The sequence below is a fragment of the Notamacropus eugenii genome, chromosome 7 (assembly GCF_028372415.1).
Source record: "Notamacropus eugenii isolate mMacEug1 chromosome 7, mMacEug1.pri_v2, whole genome shotgun sequence".
Taxonomy (NCBI): domain Eukaryota; kingdom Metazoa; phylum Chordata; class Mammalia; order Diprotodontia; family Macropodidae; genus Notamacropus; species Notamacropus eugenii.
Window position 1 is genome coordinate 128802077 of NC_092878.1, and position 21372 is coordinate 128823448.

Sequence of the window (21372 nt, forward strand, 5' to 3'; positions counted from 1 at the left end):
TATACATTTAAAAATTCTGAAAAGGCATCAACAGGGTCCATGACAAAAAAAAAATTTTAAGAAACCTTTTTAAAAATGAATTGTGGAAAGTGTTGAGGATGATGTTTGCTGTTTGATTTTTAATAAATAGAAAAATGGCACATCAGACATGTTTGCATATGTCTGATAAAAAAATGAAACTGATTGCCAAAATGATTAGATTTTTCTTTTGTTCTAACTAAAAGTTTATTATTTTAAAAATCAGAGGAGAATTTACTGCTGTAGCAATGTGTTATTTGTGCAGCCCTTTTGTTGACTCAAGAATGAGGACACCAAAGCTTTGTTATTTGAAAACAAAACACTCAGAATTAGAAAACTGAACCATTTTTTTTCCTTTTAAACTGAAACCTTGAAATCAAGTATCAGAAGAAATTTTAAAATATGGTTTGATAATCATTGGTTAGTGCTTAGTATTTTTATTTTCTTTTGGCTAGCTGTCAGCAAATAACCACTTGGATAACTCAAAGCAAATACATTTGTGTATTTCTATATTGTTCAGTCTCAACTTTAAGTTAAAAATTTTTGAGAGGATAGGTCTATCCATCACCTCTAATTAGTTGCTTGTAACAAACTTAACATATTCCTTGTTTCTCATTCCTCCAACTGTATACACCACCCAAATGGCTACTTGCATTCCAGGAAGGCAATACCAATACTACTTCTCTATGCATTTTGCATATTTTATTCTTTTTACCTAGAATACACTCTTTTCTTCACTTTTAACTTAGAGAATCTGTTCCCTTGGAGGCTTAGCTCAGGGGTCATTTTTGTTGAATTAAAAGGGTGTTTGTAATTTTAGCCTTTGAGAATAAACAAGACAGTGTGGCACTCTGGAGTTCTAAGAGCTTGCAATCCCTTATAATACCAGCAAGAGTGATCAGATTCAAGGAGAGGCAGTGGCAAAATGTGTTGAAATTTGAGGAGAGAGACAATTTAGAGCTGAAGTAAGACTTTGTAAAAAATGTGTGGTAGGCAAATTGGAACAACCTCAACTTTGTGTAAGTAAAATCAAGCCTTTAAATATCTTTTTCCCCGTAACTCTCCTTCTGACTTGGTTTTCTATCAGAGGCACAGTATTCTTCCACTGTCTATGTTCAAAACCTTAGTGTTGTCTCGCATTTTTCCCTCTCTCTCACATCTCATTGGTTTATTAATGGTTTTTTAACTCAAGGGTATCTTTTACATCCCATTTTACCACCACCACTATTTTGCTTTAGTTACCCACCTGTCTCTATTCCCCCTTTATTCTTCTTGACTAATTTTCTTTGTGGAGTTGGTTATGCCAGTCAGCTGCACAGAAATGTTCATTGATTGCCTATGCCTAAGCAAAGTTAAAAGTACTGGAGAATTTCTCGTGATTTGGTACCAACCTTATCTCATAGCACTCTTCTTTAAGCACTTGATACTTCATTTGAATTGTATTGCTCTTTATCAGAAAAAATTGGTAACCTCTTTTCCTTAAATGCTTCTCACCTTCTGTTTGATGATTTTCTATTTTTATAGATTAATTCTAAAGTCTTTCCACTCAAGCTTTTGTACCTTTCTAATATAATGATCTCATTCTTAAACATTAGTTACTTGTGGGAGTATCTTAACTTTCCCTTTCCCCCAACTAAATTCTGTCCTTAATTGTTTTTAATATCATTAATGGGGGGTGGAGGGAGGAAGGAGGGAGTTGATGTCTACCTCACACAGTGATTTTTTTTTACACAAATGATTCCAGTTTGTTGGTTCTGGAGTCAGGAGGACTCATTTTCCTGAGTTCAAATCTGACCTCAGCTGTATGATCCTGGGCAAATCATTTAACCTTATTGGCCTCAGTTTCCTCATCTGACAAAATGAATTGGTGAAGGAAATGGCAAACCATTCCAGTATCTTTACCAAGAAAACCCAAATGGGCTCATGAAGAGAAGGAAACGATTGAAACAGCTGAACTAAAACACCATTTATATAATTTTTAGTGGTTTGAGGTAGAAAGGTTAGATCTTTCTGGTCTGATGTGCTCTAGAATCTTTTCACTTGTTACACTGTTGGGATGTCAACTTGCCTTCAGGTATCATCTGTTTGGTATATCATAGAGGAAATTCTTTTAAATGTAGTAGATAGAATATTTGATTAAATGATCTTGTCTCTTCTGATCTTCTAATTCCTTTTTTTTCTCTTTAGAAATGTTTTTTATTTATTTTCAGTGTTTGACAATCACTACCATACAACCTAGATTTTTTTCTTTCCCACCTCCCCCTTCCCTCCTCAAGATGGCATATAATTTTATAGAGGTTCTACACATACATTTCCATTAAATACATTTTCACCATAGTCATGTTATATAGAAGAATTAAAGTGAATGGGAGAAATCATATAGCAAACCAAAATGTAATACAAAAGAAAGTGATCTGCTACAATCTACAATTGAATTCCATAGTTCTTTCTCTGAATGTGGAAGGCATTTTGCCTTAAAAGACCATTGGGAATTTTTTAAGTCCTTGCATTGCAATGAAGTTCTAAGTCTACCAGAAAAAATCCTTGCACACTGTGGTTGTTGCTGTGTACAGAGTTCTCCTGGTTCTACGCCTTTCAGTCAGCATCAGTTCATACGGGTCCTTCCAGGCTTCTCTGAAGTCTTCCTATTCATTTTTTCTTACAGTGCAACAGTATTCCGTTACCTTCATGTACCACAATTTATTCAGCCATTCCCCAATTGATGGGCATCCCTTTGATTTCCAGTTTTTGCCCACCACAAAGAGTGCTCCTATAAATATTTTTGTACATGTGGGACCTTTTCCCATTTTTATGATCTCTTGGGGATACAGTCCTAGAAGCAGTATTGCAGGGTCAAAGGGTATGCACATTTTTGTAGCCCTTTGGGCATAGTTCCAAATTGCTCTCCAGAATGATTGGATCAGCTCACAGCTCCACTAACAACGAATTAGTGTTCCATCTCTCCCTCATCTTCTCCAACATTTATCATCTTCTCTTCTGTCATGTTAGCCAATCTGATCAGTGTGATGTGGTACTTCAGAGTTGTTTTGATTTGCATCTCTCTAATCAATAGTGATTTAGAGCATTTTTTCATGTGACTATAGATATCTTTAATTTCTTCCTTTGAAAATTGCCTGTTCATATCCTTTGACCCTTTATCAATTGGGGATGATCTTCTAATTCTTACAGTTCTGAAAGAAAAAACTCATCTTTGACTTACGCTAATTTGTTTGGTATGGGAATTCTACGCTGTAAGCTTTTTTGATGAAGGGATCGAGTTTGAATCAAGCTGGTTTTAACATCTAATTAGCCAGGCTATAATAGTATTGCTTCAGCTTAATGCTTTTTTGATAATTATTCTCTTGTAACTTAGTAATTTGTTTTTTCTCTTAAACTTTTTTAAGCCCTAGAAAACAGGATCTCCTTATGCAAACATGTTTTCTGAAAATCTGTGAAGGGGTTTCTAAACACATTGGTTCTGCTACTATATACATCAGACTTTGGAGGTCATTAGTTTTCAGGTACATGGTAGTGTAAATAATGTTATAGAGTTGGCTTGAAAATCAGGATGACCTGAGCAAGTCACCTAAATCTCTAAAACTAAAAATTCCTGAGAGGCTCCCCATTTGCTTTCTTCATTGGGAGCTCCTACACTGATGAAAGCAGCGCACTGCTTTCTCCAAACTCCTTGGGAGTTCTGCGGAATTGATTCCATTGTATTCTTCTTCGGGACACAAGGAATTCATTTACGTGTAGCTTTAAACGATCTGAGGGTGCAAGTTTGGGATTTAACAACATGGAAAAGCAAGAAAAAAACAGAAACCTAAAAGGATATAGTTATCTTTTGGTTTAGAGGAAACTAGGATGATATAGTTGAGAAGATGGTTATAGCAAAAAAAAAAATAACTTTAGAACAACAAAAATTAATAGAAGCGAAGACAGTGGTTTTTCTTCTCTGGTAAGGAACTGTGCTATTTATTGTTGGAAGAGAAGAACCTTTTGGAAATTGAGTTTAGAATAAGATAGCACAAAAATGTAGTTTTTTTGTTGTATTAAAGCAGCTTTTTGTGTCCTAGTCGTTAAGTTCTATAAAAGTAACGTGGAGGGGGGGGGGGCATTTGTGAAAGGACATGAAAATGAAAGTTTCTTTGTAGCTTAGTAAATATTTAGGACTATGGAAAGTTGAGCACTCTGGCCTGACCCAAGTTTTTTTATCTTTGTGTTCTGTAGATGGATCTAGTTATTCTCGGTATCACATATCTAAAATAAGGCTTATCACTAAAATTTTGACCATGATTTACTATCATTATTACTATTATTATTGCATTTGGTAGGCAATAAATATTTACCTTTGAGAGTTTTCACAAGCATTCCTTTTTGTGTTGGTAAATGGTGTGAGTGGTAATTCGTAAAAAGTTATTGCTTTTGATGAAAGTGGGTATTTCATACTCTTTATTTTAGAGTTCATCCAAATTACAAGTTAGATATTGGCATTTAAGTTTTTGGGGTCATAATCCTTATCCTGGAAAGTTTGACATTTGAACAAATTGGTACACAAGAGCTTATGTTTAATAAGGAGAGCCACATGTAGGAATGACATTAAGCCCAATAACAGTTACCTCTCAAAAGCAGTGCATTAGTAAATCAAGTTTGAAAACTTTGGGGAAACCCTTATTATATAAGGAAGCATTGCTGGCAAGGTCTGACTTTGAAGTGTAATGAATGGAAAAGGGCAGATGCTGACCAAGGTTCAGATAGTTCTATAGGCTCTACCATTATGAAAATTGCATTATTCTCAACTAACAAGATTAACCCGTGGTAGCTACCTATAGGACTTCCGTGCCCCCCCCACCCCTCACACCACCTCCCTTTGCGTTCCCTCTCCTCCCCCCAACACACACAATACAACCACTGGGAAAGTGCAAACTGTCCTGGTTTGCATCTGCTTTCCTTTCTGTACTGTATTCCGTATTATCTCTATCATCTATAGAATGGGAAGTATGTAAAGTAACTTGTAACTAATGCTATTTTTATTTGTACATTTGCATATTATATTGACCTATAACTTTCTTTCTGCATAGGAACTTAGCGATTTGGCCCGTGATCCTCCAGCACAGTGTTCTGCAGGTCCAGTTGGGGATGATAGTAAGTGCTTTCCAAAACTTTACCATTTAATTTGAAAAGAGCATATACATTTTTTTAGATGATAACAAGAGTTTTTCTTTTTCTAGTGTTTCATTGGCAAGCCACAATTATGGGACCTGTGAGTATTGTGAACCTTTTTAAATGATGATTTTAATTGAAAATTCAATTTTGATCTGGTTAGAATTTTAAATTTTGCTAGACCTCTTTGCTTAGTGAGGTGGTAGTCATAAAAGTTTGTTTTTAAATAATAACAGTATTTCCCCTGAAGGAAATATCAAGTAATTTAAAGACTCAGTCACAAGTCTTAAATTCCATATTTGTGACCCATCTTGTTGTTAAGGGTGTGGCACTTGAATGAAATGGCAAAATTTCCTTGACATCAATCCAGATGATCTTTATAGCTGTTGTACAAAGCACTCTCATAGGCTTTCCTGGTTATTTTTATGACAAATTATTTAAATAATTCTGACCTTACAATGAGTCAGGCATTATTTAAAGGTGTTACTCTGTTTAATTACAGTTCATGATCATTAAATTAAGTGTGTAGTGGTGAATCAGCTATGTTGACATTTAACTCCTTAATTGTATTAATAGCTTTACAGAAATGTAAAATATTTTTTAGGTAAACAGCATCAGGAATAGTAAACTGCTTTTTAATCCAACCTAGATAAAGATTAATTGTATTATTCTGAATTACCATACCATATAGATTAAACACTTAAAAGAATTTTGTCAGTAAACCACACTAAAATAAATGCTGAATATAGCAGTCTTTGAATTGGAAAATATTTTAGGATTTTGTGGTGTCTTTATTTGAACAGTGATTTTTCTGTATTAAAGGATTAGTGTTGGAGTAATTTTGGATTTTAAAATAAATGGTAGGTTTTCATATATTACTTCAAATGATGTTATACTTTACCGTGTAAATGGTAGCCATTTTAACAATTCGCAATCAGAAGTGTCAGGGGTTAGGAAAGTTTGGTAAGGAAAATTAGCTGTAGTCCTTCACAAGTGGAGCAAAAATTGAGCATGGTACAGTCAGAATCTAGATTAATCTGTGAAGTGCTTGAGCTGCATGTCATTTTATCCAAGAGTTATTTCTCCTACTCTTCTACAGATTCCTCTCCTTTTTCCACCTTTTGAGTCAGACAAGATTGTATAGTATTGGCATTCTGGGGTAACAGAAAAAAATTATTTAGCTTTTTAGGTTGATAGATATTTAATAATTGTTCTAAACCAATTTTCAGAGATTTAAATGTAAACCTAAATTTGTTAGCATAAACTTTTTTGGGAGACTTACATAGGATGGTGGAATTTGGGGGTATATATAAAACTTAAATGTAATTTTATGCTATATCGTAAGAATACTAAATATTAAATTAATTGTTAATAAAAAATACATAAACGTGCATCCTCTATAATCAGAATTTCCAAGCACAGGTTTTTTTGTTTTAAGAGATGAATTTTGTGGACACACTTAAACTATATACTAGAGGTCATTTTATTTTAGGTTTATAAGATTCTTTAGGTTTTTGGTAGTGCCTTATGCTCTTTATGAGAACCACTTATTTATATAGGTGAGGCATGGGAATAGTTGTTGGATAGTAAGTTCTAGTCACCAGAAAAGCCAGCATTTTCATATTCAAGGCATATCTTCTTTTTTTGGATGGTTTTCAGAATTGTGTCATGAATTTTTTTGTTTTAGATACAGAAAGTAAATCAGCACTTTGCAAAAGGTAGAAAGTTGTCAAAACAGGTATTTTCTGCCTTTTTTAGTGGAATTAGAGCTCTGTATTCCCAGCAACACTTACACGTTAATGACTAGGTGAATTTTCTTCCCAAGATTTTCAGAGAATGAGTGCTACTATCTTGACATTTCTTCTAGGATTAAGTCAATTCATAGAAATTTTACATTTTAAAATACAACCACATCTTTTAGATTGATATTGCTGCACCCAAAAGTTCAGATGCTAACTTGAAAGTCAGCTCCCTAATAGACATAATAAATCCATAATTTTTAAAATGATGGTCTGTGTATGTACTTAGCAAAATATAGCTTATGTTCCCTGATTTCAGGGAATGGAGACATTGCCTGGAAGCATTATGGGTGGTTGGGATGGATCAACACAAGTTGGACTGTATATCTACCTGCTTTTGTCCTGTATATGACATTAGCACTAGGAACTCATTGGACTTTTTGTAGTAGTATAATGGGTAATTGATAACATAGTACGAAGTCTTGCGTCAGCCTTTATTTGGGTAACTTTTTAGTTAGCTGTTGTTCTTGTGTAGTCTGTCCAATTCAGCAAACACTTAATAAATACCTACTAAATACTAAAGATTACCAGGTACACGTTAGGCACTAAACATACAAAATTCTTATTTATTTTCTTCTTGCGGAGGGAGACACCTAGGAGCAAGGTGTGCATAGAAAAATTCATACAAAGTACATAAATTTAATTTGTGAGGGAAGCTATTTCTGGATAGAATCAGGAAAACCTCATGAAGGAAGGTGGTAGTTGAACTGAATCTTGAAGAGAGGTAAGTATTTGAAGAGATAGAAATGAGGGAAAGGACGTGTTGTAGATGTGAAAGATTCCTAAGCCAAGGCTTAAAGTAGGAAATTGAGTTTCATGTGTGGAGATTAGCTAATGGGTACATTTCACAGACTGTGAAGTAGAGTGGAGTAATTCTAACAAGCCTGCAAAAAATAGAGCCAGATTAAGAAGAGCTCTATATATCAAACAGGATTTTGTGTTTTATCCTAAAAAGCAATACGGAATCATTGCAGCTTCTTGAACTCAATAGTAGCACATTCAAACTTAAACTTTAGGAATATCAATGTAGCTGCTGTGTGGAGGATGAGATTATTGACAAATTAGATGCACAGAGAGAATTAACAGACTATTTTTGTAGTCTAGGCCGAAATATTGGGACCTAATTCTAGGGCAGTTGTGGTATATTAGAAATAGGGACATAGATACAAAGTAGTTTGTAGTAATAGAATTGACCAGAATTATCAACTAATGGAATATGTGGAGTAAATAAGGTGAAGAGTTTAGTTGTGAATCTGAATGACTTAATTATCCTTCATCGAAAACAGGACATCAGTAGGTTAAGGAGGTGCGTTTATGGGGAAAGAAAATGAGTTCCCTTTTGCCCTTTTTGAGTTTGAAATAGCTATGGAATATGCAACTGGATAAATTTGTGCTGTGAGGTCAGTTGACTGGAATGAAAGGATTTAAAATGAAATGAGACTTAGAGAAAGGTAAGGTGCAGGGATACTGTGGAAGGCTTTAAATGCCAAGCCGAGAAGTTTGTATTTCATCCTAGTTGCAGTAGGCCATTGAAGATTTGTGAATATGGGTGTGTAAAAAAGTGGATTGAAGAAGAAAGTGAATATTGCCAGAGATACTATTAGGAAACTGATGAGGCACATGAGGCAAGGGATGATGAGGGAATGACCCAGGCTGTGTTAATGAAGAATGGGATGGATATTGTTTTTTATTTTCAGTTCCAGATTCCCTCTTTCTGCTTCCTTACTCCTTAAGAAGGCAAGAAATATGATACCTATTATCATGCAAAATATAATTCCACATTAGCCATGTTGCCAAAGAAAAAAAAAAGTTTCAGTGTGTGCTCAGTCCATCAGTTCTCTAGCATTTTTAATCTTGAGACCTTTGAAATTGTTGTGGATTATTCTGTTGATTAGAATTGCTCACAGGGATGGGAAACTTGTGGCCTCAAGGCTGCATGGGACCTTCTAGGTCCTTGGGTTCAGACTTTTGACTGAGTTCAAGTTTCACAGAATGAATCCTTTTATTAAGGGGATTTTTTTCTGTAAAGTTTGGATTCAGTGAAAGGGTTTCCCTTGAGGACCTAGAGGGCCACATGTGCCCTTGAGGCCACAAGTTTCTCACCCCTTATAAGTCTTTCATGGTTGATTATTGTTAGTATTTTTGTTTCTGTGTACATTGTTACTCTGGTTCTGCTCACTTCACTTTTGTGTTCATATAAGTCTTAAACCTTTTTTCTTAAACCTGGGATGGACTATCATTGTGGATAGTATGGATGTCATCAAGGCTAGTAGTGCCAAAAGATGGTTTATTCTTTTTTAAAAAAATGAATAATATCTTCCCCCAGTTACATATGAAGACAATTTTAATGTTTTTTTTAAAAAATTGAATTCCAAATTTTCTCCCTCCCTCACCTCTCCCCTTCCTAAGACTGTAGACAATTTAATATAGGTTATGTATGTGTAATCATCTAAAACATTTCCATATTAGTCATGTTGTGAAAGAAGAAACAGACCAGAAGTGGGAAAAAACTATGAAAAAATATGTATGCTTTGGTCTGTATTCAGACTCTTAAGTTCTTTCTCTAGATGTGAATAGCATTTTTCATCACAAGTCCTTTAGAATTGTCTTGGCTCATTGGATTTCAGAGAATAGCTAATTCATTCATAGTTGATTATTGTACAGTATTGCTGTTACTGTGTACAATATATTCTTCTGGTTCTGCTCACTTTTTAGCTTCTGTAAGTCTTTCCAGGTTTTACTGAAATCAGCTTGCTTATGATTTCATATAGCACAGTAATATTCCATTACAATCATATAACTTGTTCAGCTGTTCCCCTAATTCCCCAAGGCAGTTCCAGTTACCAAAAGTTGGTTTACTCTTAATGGGTATGGGTTTCAGGGAAACATCAAAGGTAACTCTAAGATTGGACACCATGGTGATAAAGGATGGTGGTGCTGTCAGATGTTTAGTTTGGAGAAGTGATATTGAATTTGAGTTAGGTCTGTTTGTCCAGATTGGCAGTTGGTCATGTGGGAGTGGAGTTAGAAATTTGGACTGTACCTTATCAATAGTCATCTATAGAGAGATGATCATTGAAACTCTGGGAGTGGATATCAGGATATCAACCAAAGGAGAAAGAGGATAGAATGAAAAGGGAGCCCCTGAGGATGACATTTTAGAAGATGCCTAGCAAGATGGGAGAAAGATTTCTATAAGGGCTGTTCATGGGAAAAAGGAATAGGTTTAATCTATTCAATCCCAAAAGCAATGCTAGGAGGGAATTTGTAGGTACAGGAAGGAATTTGCAAGTACAGGCTAAACTTCCAGACCACTAGGAAGGGATCTTAGTAGAGAATTAGAACTAGAAGAGGCTATAAACTGGGTTCAGATCTTGCCTCTTTCTTAAAAGCTGTACCTTTGGTAAGATAATTTTTTAGAACTCCTGTTCTCTCATCTTCACAACGGGAATAATAGCCGTTGCACCGTGTAATTCTCAGGACTATTGGGAGGGCACACTTTACAAACTTTAAGTTATTCTAAATGTGAGTTGGTAGCATTATATGAAGAGAAATGAACTAGATGGCTCAAGGTCCCTTCTACTCTGAAACTCTCTGGTTCCATAAATGGAGTACACAGCTATTTAAACTTGAACAACTAATATACTCATAGGCTCTGGTTTTTCTCATACATGAAATGAGTCAGTTAACTAGTGTTAGGCTAGATGTCCTCTGAGGTTCCTATTAGCTCCAGAGTAGGAGTTCTAAACCTTCTTTATTTTTTTTTAAGCAGGACCTTTTTTTTGGCAGTCTGGTGAAGCCTATGAATTTTTCCTCTGAACTATATTTTTAAATGCATAAAACACAGAAGATTACAAAGGCAACATGTTGAAATCAGTATTTATGTATATGTGTGCGTATGTATGTATGTATGTATTTATGTATGTTCAAGCTCTCCAGGTTAAGAACCCCTCTTCTAAATCTGTGGTCCTGATATGTAAGCACATTGGGAGAAGAAGTAGGGCAATAGCTCTTCAGAAAACCCTTCCAGAAATCTTCCAGGACTTAGAAATGGGTTATTGATTTGACTGCTGTGGTCCCAAATGAACTTTAGTTTCTTGGATTTTCATGTATATAATTTCCTATTCTTTTCTTAGTTAATTTATTACCAAATCAGAGTTTTTCTGTCTTTGATGATGATTTCCAGGTTAGAATTAACTTTGAAATTTCCACCAAATCATCGCTTTAGTCATTTCTTTTAGGAATGAACACAAAAGGAATTCACAATCTAAAATACTATTACTGATTTGTTATTGTTAAGAAGCTCTGAGTTGTAGCCATTGCTGATAATCAGTAAAGAACCCAAACGATATTTATTACGTACAGTATATATTCTTAATTATAAATCATTTCTGAAAACTCACCAGTTTAGGATTGTTAAAAATGATACAGTTTTTGAAGTACCGATATTTATGAGTTAACTAGTAAGTGTCACATTTTAATTTTTCTTTTAAATTATTTTATTTTTGGTTTTCAACGTTCATTTCCACAAGATTTTGAGTTCGAAATTTTCTCCCCATCTCTCCCTTCACCATGCATTCTGATTACTCCTTCCCTCAACTTGCCCTCCCTTTTATCACACTCTTCCCTTCCCTTATCTCTATCTTCTCTATTTTCTTGTAGGGCAAGATAGATTTCTATATCCCATTACCTTTATTTCTTATTTCCCAGTTGCATGTAAAAACAATTTTTAACATCCAGCTTCTCTCCCTTTCTCCCTGCCCACTCATCCCCATTGAGAAGGCAAGCAGTTCAATACAGGTTATACACGTGTAATTATGCAAAAGACTTTCATAAAAGTCATGTTGTAAAAGGCTAACTATATTTCCCTCCATCCTATCCTGCCCCCCATTTATTCTATTCTCTCTTTTAACTCTGTCCCTCCCTAAAGTGTTTACTTCTAATTACTCTGTCCTCCCATTTGCCCTCCCTTCTATCATCCGCCCACATCCCACTTATCCCCTTCTCCCCTATTTTCCTGTAGTGTAAGATAGATTTTCATACCAAATTGAGTGTTCCTATTATTCCCTCCTTAAGCCACATGTGATGAGAGTAAGCTTCACTTTTTCCTTCTCACCTATTTCCCCCTCCATTGAAAAAACTTTTTCTTGCCTCTTTTATGGGAGATAATTTGCACCATTCCAATTCTCCCTTTCTCCTCCCAATATGTTCCTCTCTCACCCCTTAATTTTATTTTTTTAGATATCATCCCTTCCTATTCAGCTCACTCTGTGCCCTCTGTCTATATGTATATAATCCGTCCAACGACCCAAATACTGAGAACAGTCTCAAGAGTTATAAGTCTGATCTTTCCATGTAGGAATGTAAACAGTTCAACTTTAGTAAGTCCCTTATGATTTCTCTTTCCCGTTTACCTTTTCATGCTTCTCTTGATTCTTGTGTTTGAAAGTCAAATTTTCTATTCAGCTTTGGTCTTTTCATCAAGAATGCTTGAAAGTCCTCTATTTTATTGAATGACCATTTTTTCCTCTGAAGTATTATACTAAGCTTTGCTGGGTAGGTGGTTCTTGGTTTTAATCCTATCTCCTTTGCCCTCTGGAATATCGTATTCCAAGCCCTTCGATCTCCTAATGTAGAAGTTGCTAGATCTTGTGTTATCCTGATTGTATTTCCACAATACTTGAATTGTTTCTTTCTGACTGCTTGCAATATTTTCTCCTTGACATGGAAACTCTGGAATTTGGCTACACTCCTCCTAGTATTTATTTTTTGGATCTCTTTCAGGAGGTGATTGGTGGATTCTTTCAATATTTTTTTTTACCCTCTGATTCTAGAATAACAGAGCAGTTTTCCTTGATAATTTCATGAAAGATGATGTCTAGGCTCTTTTTCTGATCATGGGTTTCAGGTAGTCCCATAATTTTTTAATTGTCTCTTCTGGATCTGTTTTTCAGGTCAGTTGTTTTTCCAATGAGATATTTCACATTGTCTTCTAATTTTTCATTCCTTTGGTTTTGTTTTATAATTTCTTGATTTTTCAGAAAGTCATTAGCTTCTGTTCCAATTTAAATCTTTAAGGAATTATTTTCTTTGAAGTGTTATTTTCAGCATTTTTTTGGGTCTCCTTTAGCAAGCAATTGACTCATTTTTCATGATTTTCTTGCATCACTCATTTCTCTTCCCAACTTTTGCTCTACTTCAGTTATTTTATTTTCAAAATCCTTTTTGAGCTCTTCCATGGCCTGAGACCAATTCAAATTTTTTTGGAGGCTTTGGATAGAAGGAGCTTTGACATGGTTTTCTTTTGTTTGCATTCTTTGATCTTCTTGTGGCCAAAGTAAGATTTTATAATCTGATTCTTTTTCCAATTTTTGCTCATTTACCCCCAGCCATTTACTTGACTTTTGAGCTCTTTGTCAAGGTAGTTCTCTGCTTCTAGTGGGATTAGGGAGTGTACTCTCAGACACTCGATACTCCCACAATTTGTGGGCCTAGAGCTCCCGAAACAGTGGCTGCTGCTGCCTTTGCTGTTGCTGCCTCGGGTTTCTCCATCCCCTCCCCCCTCTGCCACCCTGGGTCTGGGGCTGGACCATTCCACTCCTGCATTGGTCCCACAGGCTTCTTCCAGTGACTTTCCAATTTATATTCAGCATTTTGGGGTCATGAAGTGTGGAAACCTCCACAGGTGGGAGAGATTCAGTCTCCCCAAGACCTGCTCAGGTCCCCTCTGTGCACTTGTGGCCCACACTCTGCTCCCATGTGGTATGATAAAACACTTCCTGGTGACCTTTCAGGCTGTCTTGGGCTAGAGATTTACTTCACTCTGTCATTCTGTGGGTTCTGCAACTTCAGAATTTGTTTAGAGCCATTTTTTACAGACATTTGGCTGGGGTTGGGGACAGTCTTCTAGAAAGTCCATGATGTTACTCTGCCATCTTGGCTTCGCCCCCATATTTTTCTTTAACAGAAGTAATTTATCTGAATCTGAGAAGTCCAGAACACTTTTTTTTTTTTCAGTTGAATTTATAGCAACCCACTTCCTGTTGAATTTAAGCACTTTAATGGTAATATTGATTTTTCAACTGGAAGTATATGGGGTTTTTTAAGAAACATTTAAAAATCAGAACCATGAATTCTATAGTTTGGAACAGATCTTCCAGCTTATCTAATTCAGTTCATTGCTGAATAAGTATCTTCTTTACAAGATTTCAAGTATACAACAAAATGATTGCATAAATTTCCTTTTTCCCGTCCTTTTTTCTGCCTTACCTCACCCTTTTTGGGTGGCTGCCATTAGACATCAGTGTATGTGTGTGTACTCACACATACGTATAATCTGTACATACTTTGATTTATCAGTTCTTTCTCTAGATGCAGATTGTGTCTTTATATGTCCTTTATACATCATTTGGGTATTTAGTCAAATTAACTTAACTCATTCAGAGTCATTCTTAAAGCAGTATTGTTGTTACTGTTTACAGTGTCCTCTTGGTTCTGTTCATTTTGCTCTTAATTTCATCTTAGTCTTTCCATGATTTTCTAAGATCATTAAGTTCATCATTTCTTATAACACAGTAGTTGTATTCCATCACAATCACATATCGTGACTTGTTTGGCTGTTTCCCAATTGATGGGCATTCCTACAATTTCCATTTTTTTTGCTACCACAAAGGGAGCTACTGTGAACATTTTAGAACATATAGGCTCTTTTCCTATTTCACTAATCATCTCTGGAAATAAACCTAGTAGCAGTATAGCTGGGTCACAGAGGTATAGGTAGTTTAATAATTCTTTGGTCATAATTCCATGTTGCGTTCCAAGGTGGTGGGATCATTTTACCAACAATGAATTAGTGTCCCAATTTTTCCACATTCCCTCCAACATTTATTGTTTTCCCCTTCAATCATTTTAGCTAGTCAGGTAGGTATAGAATACCTCATTTTATATGACTGGAAAGGAGTAAGGTAGAAATTGGTATAGACCAGTATCTTACACCATTTACTAAGATAAGGTCAAAATGGATACATTATATCTAGTTGTATGACCTCGATATAAAGAGAGATAACAAGAAAGTGAAAAGAACATGGAATGTATTACTTATCAGACTTATGGATAGGTAAACAGTTTATAAATCAGTAAGACATAGAAAACAAAGTTAGGTGTAAAATGAAAAAATTTGATTACACTAAATTAAGTTTTTGTACAAATAAATATAGCCAAGATTAGAGTGAAAGAAGATTGGGAAAAAGTTTATGGACAGTTTATCATTTATAAAGGTGTCATATTAAAAATATATCAAGAACTTTTTCAGTTCTTAACATTCACTTCCACAAGAATTTGAATTCAAAATTTTCTCCCTTTCCCTTCCCACCACTCCACCCCAGGACAGCATGCACCCCATCCACCCCTTGCTCCAGTCTATCCTCCTTTCTGTTATCTACCCTTCTTCCATCCCCCTTCCCCTCTATTTTCCTGTAGGGCAAAATAGATTTATGTACTCCATTGCCGGTATAGCTTAATTTCCAGTTGCAAGCTAAAACATTTTTTAACATTCATTCTTAAAGCTTTGCATTCCATATTCTCTCCCTCCTTCCTTACCTCATTAAGAAAACAAGCAATTCAACATAGGTCATCGTACATGTGTAAGAAGGCAAAACATTTCCATAATATTTATGTTGTAAAAGACTAACTGCATTTCCCTCAGCCCTATCCTGCCCTCAGTCTATTCCATTCTCTCCCTCGACCTATCCTCGCACAATTTTGTTTTCTTCTGATTATCCCTTTCCCCAATTTGCTGCCCCTTCTATTATCTTTCCTCTCCTATCCCCTTCCCTCTTGCCTTCCTGTATGGTCAAATAGATTTCCATGTCCAATTGAGTGTGATTTCCTCCTTAAGCCAAATCCCATGAGAGTAGTAAGGCTCAATTTCCTTTCATCTCCCGCCTCTTCCCCTCCATCATAGAAGCTCCTTCTTCCCTCTTGTGTATGAGATGATTTGCTATATTCTACCTTTCCCTTTCTCTTACTCCTAGTACATTTCTATTCAACAGTAAATCTTATTTTTTAGGTATTCTTTCATATTAAGCTCACTCTGTGCCATGTGTGTCTGTGTGTATACACACATATACATGTATTTATATACATATGTATACCTATACATATAAACCCACACATATGTAGGGTATATACCCTAATACCGAGAAAGACCTCATGTAACAAATAACATCTTTCCATGTAGGAATGCAAACAGTTCAACTTTAATGAGTTCCTTAAGGCTTCTCTTTCCTATTTACCTTTTCGTATTTTTCTTGATTCTTTATTTGAAAGTCAGATTTTCTATTTAGCTCTGGTCTTTTCAGCAAGAATGCTTGTAAATCCTCTATTTCATTGAAATTCCACTTTTTCCCCTGAAGTATACTCAGTATAGGGTAGGTGGTTCTTGGTTTTAATCCTATCTCCATTGCCCTCTGGAATATTGTATTCCAAGCCCTTCAGTCTCTTAATGCAGAAGCTGCTAAATCCTGTGTTACCCTGATTGTATTTCCACAGTACTTGAATTGTTCTTTCTGGCTGCTTGTAATGTTTTCTCCTTGACCTGGGAACTCTGGAATTTGGTTATAATATTCCTAGGAGTTTTCCTTGTGGGATCTCTTTGAGGAGGTAATCTCGGTGAATTCTTTCCATTTTACCCTTTGGGTCTAGAATATCAGGGCAGTTTTCCTTGATAATTTCTTGGAGGATGATGTCTAGACTCTTTTTTTGATCATAGTTTTCAGGTAAACCAATAATTTTTAAATTCTCTCTCCTAGATCTATTTTCCAGGTCAGTGGTTTTTCCAGTGAAATATTTCACATTGTCTTCTATTTTTTCATTCTTTTGATTGTGTTTTATAATTTCTGATTTTTCATAAAGTCATTAGCTTCCATCTGTTCAATTCTAATTTTTAGGAACTCTTTTCTTCAGTGAGCTTTTGAACCTCCTTTTCCATTTGGCTAATTCTGCTTTTTAAAGCATTCTTGTCCTCATTGACTTTTTGGCCCCCTTTTGCCATTTGGGTTAGTCTATTTTTAAAGATGTTATTTTCTTCAGCTATTTTTTTGGTGGTGGGGGCTCCTCTTTTAACAAGGTGCTGACTTGCTTTTCATATTTTCTTTCTTCACTTCTCATTTCTCTTCCCAATTTTTCCTCTACCTCTTTTACTTGATTTTCAAGCTCTTCCATTGGCTGAGACCATTGCATATTTTTTGGAGGTTCTGGATACACAAGCTTTGACTTTTATGTCTTCCTCTGATGGTATGTTTTATTCTTCCTCATCCAAAAGGATGGGAGAAAATACCTTTTCACCAAGAAAGTAACTTTCTATAGTCTTTTTTTTTTTTTTTTTACGCTCTTTTGGGCATTTGACTTTGTGAAGTGGAGAGTATACTCTAGGGACCTGTAAGTTTTCAGTTCCTCCAACGTGGCACAATCAAGGGAGAGGAGTTTACTCCTCTCCTGGCCTGTGCTGTGGTGTGTGAGCAACCACAAGCACTCTTCTGCCCAGGTTCTGGGAGTAGAATTTCTTCTCTAGAGCCTACACCAGCTTCAGTGCTCATCCTCACCCCAGGACTGCCACTCAGGACTGAGCCACCCAGATCAGCTACTCGATTCCCCTAGGGTCTTTAGGCCTAGGGCTCCAGAAGTGGACCCTTCTGCTATCCTGAGGCTGGGGCCAGACCACGCTCCCCTTTCACCCAGGTGAAAGAGCTTTCTTACTGACTTTTGGAACTGTCTTTGGCATTTGTGGGTTGAGAAATCTGGGAACAGCAACTGCTACTTGTCATTCTGCGCCCTGAAACCTGCTGCAGTCCTGTTTTGCCTGTGCTGCCAAGGCTGGGCTGTGCTCTGCTCTGAACCTAGCGTGATAACACCTTTCTTGTTGGCCTTCCAGGCTGTCCTGGGCTGGAAATCTCTTTCACTCTGTCATTTTGTGGCTTCTGCTGCCCTTGAATTTGTTTAGAGTCACTTTTTACAGGTCTTTTATGGGCTATGGGGGCAGAGCAAGAACAGGTTCATCTTTCTACTCTGCCATCTTGGCTCTGCCCCCTCATTAGCCACATTTTTTAAAAAAGAAAAAGTGAGAAAATTATGCTTCAGTTTATATTTAGAGTTCTTCAGTTCTTTCTGGAATTGTATAACATTTTTTCCATGAGTCTGGACTTACTAAGATATTCTTGATAAAACTTGTAACTGACATCCATTGATCCTTGTTCAGCCTTCTCAGAAAAAACAGAATTGATTCTAATCCTGATAACTGTTTGAGTATGTCGACAGTTAACATGTTTTTCCCTGACTCTTAATCTTTTCCAGGCTAAATATTCCCAGTTTATTCGAATAATTCTTGTATAGAATGACTAGATTTCCTTGCTCTTAATGCAATTTCTCCAGGGTGTCTTGCAGAGCAGAATCCTGGGGCTACGTAACCTTCTTTGGATTCAGTACTATAGGCCGTTTTCACTGAAGCCTGAAATGAGCTTTTTTTGACTGTCCTGTCAAGTTTTGTCTCATGCTTGTCCACTAAAACCCATCGCTCTTTTAGTATTTTTTGTCATCTAGGCTGTCAAAACATAAAGCAGAACATTACTACGTTCAAGGAATTGACATTCTGCTAAGGGAACACACAGATCAAATAAATAGCATGTATACAAAACCCAGTACTGGGTGGGAGGCAGGAAGCAGACATCAAGAAAAGCCTGGAAGGAGGTAGGGCTTCCAAGAGGTAGAGAGAGGAAGAAGAGTCTTCCAAGCATCGGGGACAACCTGTGCAAAGACCTGGAAATGGGAAACAGTATATTCTGTATGGGGAGAAGTAGCAGTTAAGTTGGATTAGCTTCAGTGTAGAGGGAATTTCGGGAGGATGAGGTGTGCACATATTCAGCATACAGTCATTCAGTAGAAAGATGAACTGGAGCTAGACTGTGAGGGTCTTCCTTGAAATATCAGATGGAGAAGTTTGCATCTTGGAGGAAATCAGGACTTACTGAAGTTTCCTTAGCAGTAGTCCTTTATTTTTAGGGATCTTTCTTTGGTATTTGATAGATTAGAAAGGTGAGACACTAGGTTATCTATTCCTTTCACTCCATACATTTAGTTGCCAAATCTTAACCTTTTCTGCCTCTACAACATGTCTTGTATGCAATTTCTTTTCTTTGCGTCCTCAGTTACCAACCTAGATTCAGTTCAGGCCCTCCTCATCTTGCAACACAAATCACGTCCACCGCCCCCAATATGATCAACTCTAGTCGTTCTCTGTTGTCTCTAGGATGAAATATGAACTCTTTTGTTTAACTTTTAAAATCCTTCACATCCTGACTCCAGTCTACCTTTCCAGTCTCCTTATACATTTCTCCCCATCCCACATTTTGTAATTTAGCCAAACTGGCCCTCTCTCTACTCCTTATGCTGGGGGCTTCAACACCTTTGCTTTGGTCAGTCTGAGTGGATGCAATGTTCTTCTGCCTCATAGAAAAACCCTCTTTTAATGAAAAGTTCAGGTCAGATATCACCTTTATATGAAGCCTTTTCTGATTCCCCTCATTCAATAACATCTGTCTGGAGCTGCCTCATAGTTTGTGTTCTCTCTGTCTGTGCTTGTGACTTGTTTTCCTCATTACATTGTGATATTATTTCATTGTTATTTGTATGCCCAAGGTCTAACAGAGTGCCTAGCACATAGTAGGTGCTTAATAAATACTTGTTAATTTGATTGACCTAGGGACACTATTTAGCTGTTGAAGTAGTCCAGTGCAAGAGGCCCTGAGAGCCTGAACCTAAGTGGTCTTGATGTGAGTAGAGAGAAGGGCACAGATACAAGATATGTTGTGGAGATATAATTGACCACAAGACATAGGCGAGTGAGGATGATGAGTATGATTCCTAGGCTGTGAACCTCTGTGACTAAAATACAGGGGGCAGTACATCCAGCAGAGAAGTTAAAGTTGGGTTTAAGGAGAAACAAAATGAGTTCTTTTTTGTGTATAAGGAGATAGAGGTATCTATTTGACCTGCAGGTAATGACTACAGGATTATCACTATATAATTGAAATCTATCTCAGAAGCTATCTATTATAGACTTCATTTGACTGATGGGGCCAGGCTGGTGAATTTCCCCCAAGTTATGCAAGGAATTAGGCTGAGATGGGGCATGAACCTAAGTCTTCTGACACCAGAACTCCAAGTAGTTGTCTTTCTGCTGTGCCAATATGTTCAGCAGGCAGTTGGAGATGTGAGACTGGAGCTGATGGTGTGACTTTTTTGTTTTGGGGATTTTTTTGGAACCTAAGTATTTCTGGTTGATGTTCATTCATGTCCTACTGTGTGTGAACCTGTGGACTTTGGTCCACCAGGTGTTCTTGGTAAATGTACTGGAATGGTTTGCCATACATAGCCTTCTCCAGTGTGTCTCCATTTTACAGACCAAGGAACTGAGGCAAATAGGGTTAAGTGACTTGTCCAAGGCCACACAATTAGTAAGGCCAAATTTGAACTCGAATCTTCATGATTTCCAAGCCCAGTGCTCTATCCACTGCACCATCTAGCTGCCCTAGGAACCTAAATACAGCATTTTGCATTTATATTTATATTTTGAATTATGCCTATTATCGACTTTTTGCATCCTGTCTCTTTCAGCACAGTTAGCTGTCTCTTTTTGTCTTTGTTTGAGTCTCCCTTCGAATAAACACTTAGTACCTTTCTACTGTTAAAGATGAAAATTGAGATAAAACCTGGAACTTAGGGTTTTTGGAATTGTTTTGAGTAGTTTTTTGTCTTATCTACCTGTTAGTTTGAAAGGTCCTAAGAAGTTAAGAGAATTATTTCATTTTTGTGTCCCGAGGGTCTTAAATAGAGTACCTTGGATTTAGAAGATGTCTTGCCAAATTGAAGTTTGAAAAAGAACTCTTACAGTTGAACAAAACCATAACTTTGTCAGAAAAGGATATTTTCTGGACCATCTGATTGAATCTTTTATAAAAATAGCTTGGGACAGATAAATGCTGTATTATTCTTGTAACTTAAGTTAGGGATGAAAAAAACTCAATTGCTTAGTTTCCTAGAACTAAATGAAATTCTGATGCATTAATAATTAAGTTCATAGGTTTCCTCTTCCCTAGCCTATTCACATTCTGCAAGTAATATTTAACTTCCATATTTTTTCTCAGTATTTTCCTTTCCATTTCCCTAACTTTTTTTGGTTTTGGTTATTAGTGTATGTGTTTGTATGGAAATTAAAAAAAAAGGTGACAGCAATTTTAAGATTATTTTTCCATAGGGGAACAGGGAAAATCAGAGCCTGTTAGAACTAAGGGGCAACATTAGGGTTAATTTGGTTTCTTTAAAAACAAAACAACAAAAC

At 36.4% G+C, this 21372-nt stretch overlaps 1 protein-coding gene across 9 annotated transcripts in view; it reads left to right on the plus strand.

Annotated features, from left to right (window-relative positions):
- Positions 1-21372, plus strand: part of UBE2D3 (ubiquitin conjugating enzyme E2 D3) — a 57473-nt gene that overhangs the window by 25019 nt on the left and 11082 nt on the right. For 7 of the 9 annotated variants that reach the window (XM_072624377.1, XM_072624372.1, XM_072624375.1 and 4 more), the window contains 2 exons: positions 5100-5163; positions 5250-5281. In XM_072624377.1, the coding sequence (XP_072480478.1) occupies position 5163; positions 5250-5281 (33 nt within the window). In that variant the 5' untranslated portion in view covers positions 5100-5162. The remainder of the gene's footprint in view (positions 1-5099; positions 5164-5249; positions 5282-21372) is intronic. The other 2 variants (XM_072624370.1, XM_072624378.1) reach the window with 1 other exon arrangement.